The following is a 4,923-nucleotide window of genomic DNA, read 5'->3' on the forward strand; positions in this document are numbered from 1 at the left end:
CATATCTTGTTAGTTAATGCTAATCAACCAAAATACTGTCAAATTCTCTCTTTTAGATTCCACCCGAGCAGTTATTTGAAATAAAGGCAGGGAAGCCGTTTTTGGGTAAATTGAACATTTTATTGGAAAACAAATATACAACTTGGAATGGATTCTGAGGCATGGCTTTGCCTTAAGCAGTTACAAAAGAAAAGTGACTAATTAAAAAGCATAGTAAGAACAGAACAAATACAAAAAGATTAGAGTGTATGAGTACCTGGCGATAAACCCGTTAGTATTTAATTCAATGATGTTGCAATAGTGCAGTGCTGAGGACTTTCCCATTTCTATTTATACTCAGTCCATTGTCCATGCAGAGTTGCACCTCCACATAAAATCAAAAGAGAAGAAAAAAGAATCATGCCAAACATAGTTGAAATGACACCACACTGTCCGTCAGCTGGACCCTTGATGGCAGGCAGACAGAGCAAAAGAAGTGGAAAAGGGGCCTGTGCGTAGTCAGTATCTGTGCCTATACGTATCACCTGGTCCCAAAACTGCTCCTTCTAACAGACTGTTTACGATGATTAGGAGTTGGGGGAAGGCATGAGCACTCAAATCTTATAGTATACATGCAGATCCTTTGGACAGCAGGAGAGGATGGGGAGAAATTAAAATGAAACATTTTACAGAAATTAAAAACAAGAAAAGGCAGATAATTTTATACAAGAAATTCTGTACAAGGCCTTCACTTCGCTGTCATCATCTGTACAAATTCTGTGAAGAAAGAGAAAAGGGTGGATTAAGCATCACTGAGTCACTGCAAAAAAATTCTAAATTCGTACTAAATCATTTCAATTTACACAATTTACTATGCAAATTACGACACTCACCTTCATAATTGACCTGGCCATCTCCATCAATGTCTGCTTCTCTAATCATTTCATCCACCTCCTCATCTGTTAATTTCTCCCCCAAGTTCGTCATCACATGGCGCAGCTCAGCAGCACTGATATATCCGTTCCCATCCTAAACAAAGAGAACAATCCATCCACATTAAGTCTTGGAATGTTGCTAGGAAAACCTTAATAACAGGTTAACGGAATTCAACAGTTCTTCAGAAGCCTTACTTTATCAAAGACACGGAAAGCTTCTCTGATCTCCTCCTCGCTGTCGGTGTCCTTCATCTTTCTTGCCATCATCGTCAGAAACTCAGGGAAGTCTATTGTTCCATTACCTGATTAAAGGGTAAAGTACACAGTCAGATAAGTGATGATAAGTGATGATGATCACAATTTAATTGTGATAAAACACTTCCTAAAAATGGTTAAAGTCATATGCAAATTAAACCCTACTCGCAAGAGTTAACATCATGCTGACGGCTAATGTAGCAGCAAAAATGTGTCCTCACCATCTGCATCCACCTCATTGATCATATCCTGCAGCTCCGCCTCTGTAGGGTTCTGGCCAAGAGAGCGCATGACAGTGCCCAGCTCTTTTGTGGTGATGGTGCCATCCCCATCTTTGTCAAATAGCGAGAACGCCTCTTTGAACTCTGGAAGGATAACCAGGGGAGACAGATCAGTGTTTGAGCCACATAACCACATATTCATAAACCCTACTGCAAATATCATACATATCGTTCGCTTTTCCATTTTAGCAATAAACAAAAGGAACAGGTAAAGTACTTCTACTTCTTCATGTCAAGCTTTTCGAATAATTCATTACTTGTGGGCATTATAATTCCACATGGCCACTTTGTAAAAAAAAAAAAAAAGGCCAAGTTTAAACTTTACAACAAGATCCCAACCCTAAAAGTAGCATTTATTACAGTTGTCTGTTGCCAAGACCAGTAACAACAAACGCCTCCATAGATGAATGTCTTGGGTGACAGGATGCTGTGGAAGACACACACAAACACCCCAGAGCCATGGCAACAGCTGACCACTAGTACTTGTTTTAAGGCCTTTCAGTGAAGGCAGTTCAACCAGACCTGCCGAGCACCATTAGTTACATGCACAGACAACATGCAAAACAAATCACTTTGCGTAGATGCCTCAAGCACCTTCTAGATTCAATTTCAAAAGACAACATGTTGTAAAAGTCCAGTAAGAGTCAGCACTGTCACTGATCAGTTTAAATGAGGAGAATTGATCCTTGCAGGCATAGTCGGGACAAAACTATTGTGACAAGTGAGAGTGCATTTCACCAGTGCATGCATTTGCCCAGTGGTCTGAACACTAAAGGGCAATACGAACTCCCCGCAGAGCTGATGAGACTATTTGATACTTCCTGTGATATAACATCAGACAATACAGATGGACACCCAGCTTTCCTATTAAACAAAACATGGGCCCATTCAAAATGTTTTACTAAAAACATGCAAAATAATACTGAAGCTTAAGGAAATGCATTGGGCTCACTTATTAATTGTATTTTTATGAAATGTTATACTATCCAAAGGAACAAAAAATACAGAAAAATTACAACTTTCCCACCTCAATATAATAAAGTTAAAATAATGATAATAACTCCATTAATAAACACTAATAGAGTGTTTATTAATATTTTGAATCAGTTTTTATTTTTCTATTTTCTATTTTAATTTTAGTTAAAGTTTTAGTAACTTTCTTGTGTTTTTGTCCTTTTAGTAGTTAGTATAAATTAAAATGAGAAATGTTGCCCTATCAACTAGCAGGAATGTTTATTTTATTTAGTAACAAAAAAATTATGGTTTTAATTTTAGTTTCAGTTAACTAGAATAACCCCAATTTATAACCCTAAAAATACACAAGTAAAAAAATAGTATAAATAGTAATAATTTAACATAAGAAAATTTCTTAAATTACAGTTACACTTATATGTACAGTATCTGTTATAGTTTAGGTTCACATATTTCTTGTTAGAAGCTGCAAAAGTTATGAGCCTGCACATTCAAGCAAGCGATAACCCATCCATGCACACAGATTTGACTAAGTTACAACCTTAAAAGGCAACAAATTAGCAATTATAAAAAACTAGAACAGCCAGGCTATTGCAAAACGCCATAATCCAGTACAGAAACTCTGAAGGGGTGTGTAAGCAAAGTGCATGTCCTTACCAGCTATTTGCTCCTCTGTGAGTTGATCAGCCTGGGGATGGAAAAAGATGACAAACAACCATATTACTACATAGTGTGGATGATATATTCACTAAGAATTCATAGTGTTTTGGTTCTCTGACATCAATGTCTAGCAACCCGTGTGAGACCAAACAAAGACCTCAGATTGCCTCCCTCCAAATGTTATGACACCAGCTGTAGAGAATAAAGTCCCACCATAGCGACGGTATTTAGACACTCCTAACAACAGCAGTTCATCCACCCACCTGATTCCCTGTATTTGGTGAACTATTCCCTCGTGGCACTATAGACAGTTATTTTAGATAGTAATTTAACCTTTTTATTGTTATAGTAGCCCTGTGCCATAATGCTCGAGTCGAGTAACCTAGTAAGAGAACTGCGGGCTATTTCATAATGACTGAATCTGATCACTAACGTTACGTTTTAACATGAATATGCGCATTAAAATAAACCGACAACTTTATATGAGCAAAACAGATGTGATACTAAACATTAATATCTTAAGATGGTTCAAGAATTAGAATAAATATACCCTCCACGACTTTAGGCAAAAAACACAATACATAACAGTTTTTTCCGGTTTAACCAGCTAAAGTTACTTTTCTTATAGAAATCCGTTATGGCCGGGTACGTTAACGTTAACGTAACTTAGCTCACATGTGCTGCTGTCCAGTCAACTTAACATCTAAACCAACCAGGATACTTTTGGTACAAACAGGGCTTACATAGAAACGAATTCTGTCAAAGACTGTATATACTGTGACTTACTGAACCCTATAACAAAGTTTAGTCAAAACTACTATCTCAACAGGAAAACTGAAAGTGAATGGGCTCCAGCAGACCTCTGAAGTTTAGTAAGTTAACGTTAATTCCTTTGGTTTAGCGCAGAATTTCTTAGCCTGTTATATATAAAAATCAGAAGCGGAATATGACAAAAAAATACAGTAAAACCCGAAGGAATAACGATAGAAGATGCGATGCGGTTGGTAAGTTAACGTTATCCACTGTAACTTAGTCGTAAATTTTTGGCGGCATATTTCTGTAAACGACTGAAGAAATCTCTTTATCTATTTCTTGATTTCCGCGCAAATATATGTTAAGATCTTTTATCTCTTCATTAACGCATATCCATCATTTATTAGAAATATTGGTGTGCACTCACCATTTTTTCTTTCTCTGTCTGTCTCCCTCCGTCTCCGTGAGAGATTCACAAATGGTGGTCGGAATATTGGTATAGACCCGCCTTAACGGTCGTACATAAACACCTCCCATCTCCCTGTATCCATCCGCCAACCGCACTGCATTCTGGCTAGCGGTGCGTCGGAAATGCCGCAATATTTGCCCACGAAAGCACACTAAGCTTGAGTAAACGTGATACAGGTCCTTCTTCAAAAACGATATGGTATTGTATTGTGCTGTCGGCTGATCTTGAGGCAAAAATGCAGGCGGACTATCTGACGGCGGAAGAATACTTATCGCGTTGCGGTTGTGCGGATGACTCTGATTGGTTTGTTTGTACCTGCAATGCGTCACTCCCTGGTCACACACTGTAGAATTTGCCCGCCCGGCCTTAAATGCCATTTAACTTAGAGCTGAAATAGGGAATCACCTGAGCTGTTGTGAATTCCACCCTTAGGAGGCCAAAATTATAGTGTTAATGTTCTGGGTAAATGTTAAGATTTTTTTCAATTACATAACCCTCAAATTTGATGTCAAATATAACCACATTTCTTAGTATGGTCCTAATATTTACAATGCATCTTCACACAGATAAGAATATGTTCTCCATAGGAGCTTAATTGTATGGTGTTGGGCTGTAGTTT

General features: G+C 37.9%; 1 protein-coding gene across 1 annotated transcript; it reads right to left on the bottom strand.

The window, feature by feature from the left end:
• Nucleotides 1-317: 317 nt before the first annotated feature.
• calm2b (calmodulin 2b, (phosphorylase kinase, delta)) lies at nt 318-4,351 on the bottom strand. Its single transcript, XM_016539009.1, has 6 exons — nt 4,263-4,351; nt 3,080-3,110; nt 1,391-1,534; nt 1,110-1,216; nt 873-1,008; nt 318-756 (listed from the first exon to the last, which is right to left on the bottom strand). Exons 1-6 carry the CDS (start codon nt 4,263-4,265, stop codon nt 728-730), a joined length of 450 nt encoding a protein of 149 aa, XP_016394495.1. The 5' UTR covers nt 4,266-4,351; the 3' UTR covers nt 318-727.
• Nucleotides 4,352-4,923: the final 572 nt, after the last annotated feature.

Source organism: Sinocyclocheilus rhinocerous, unplaced genomic scaffold, assembly GCF_001515625.1.
Source record: "Sinocyclocheilus rhinocerous isolate Xijiao unplaced genomic scaffold, SAMN03320098_v1.1 scaffold2172, whole genome shotgun sequence".
Classification (NCBI taxonomy): domain Eukaryota; kingdom Metazoa; phylum Chordata; class Actinopteri; order Cypriniformes; family Cyprinidae; genus Sinocyclocheilus; species Sinocyclocheilus rhinocerous.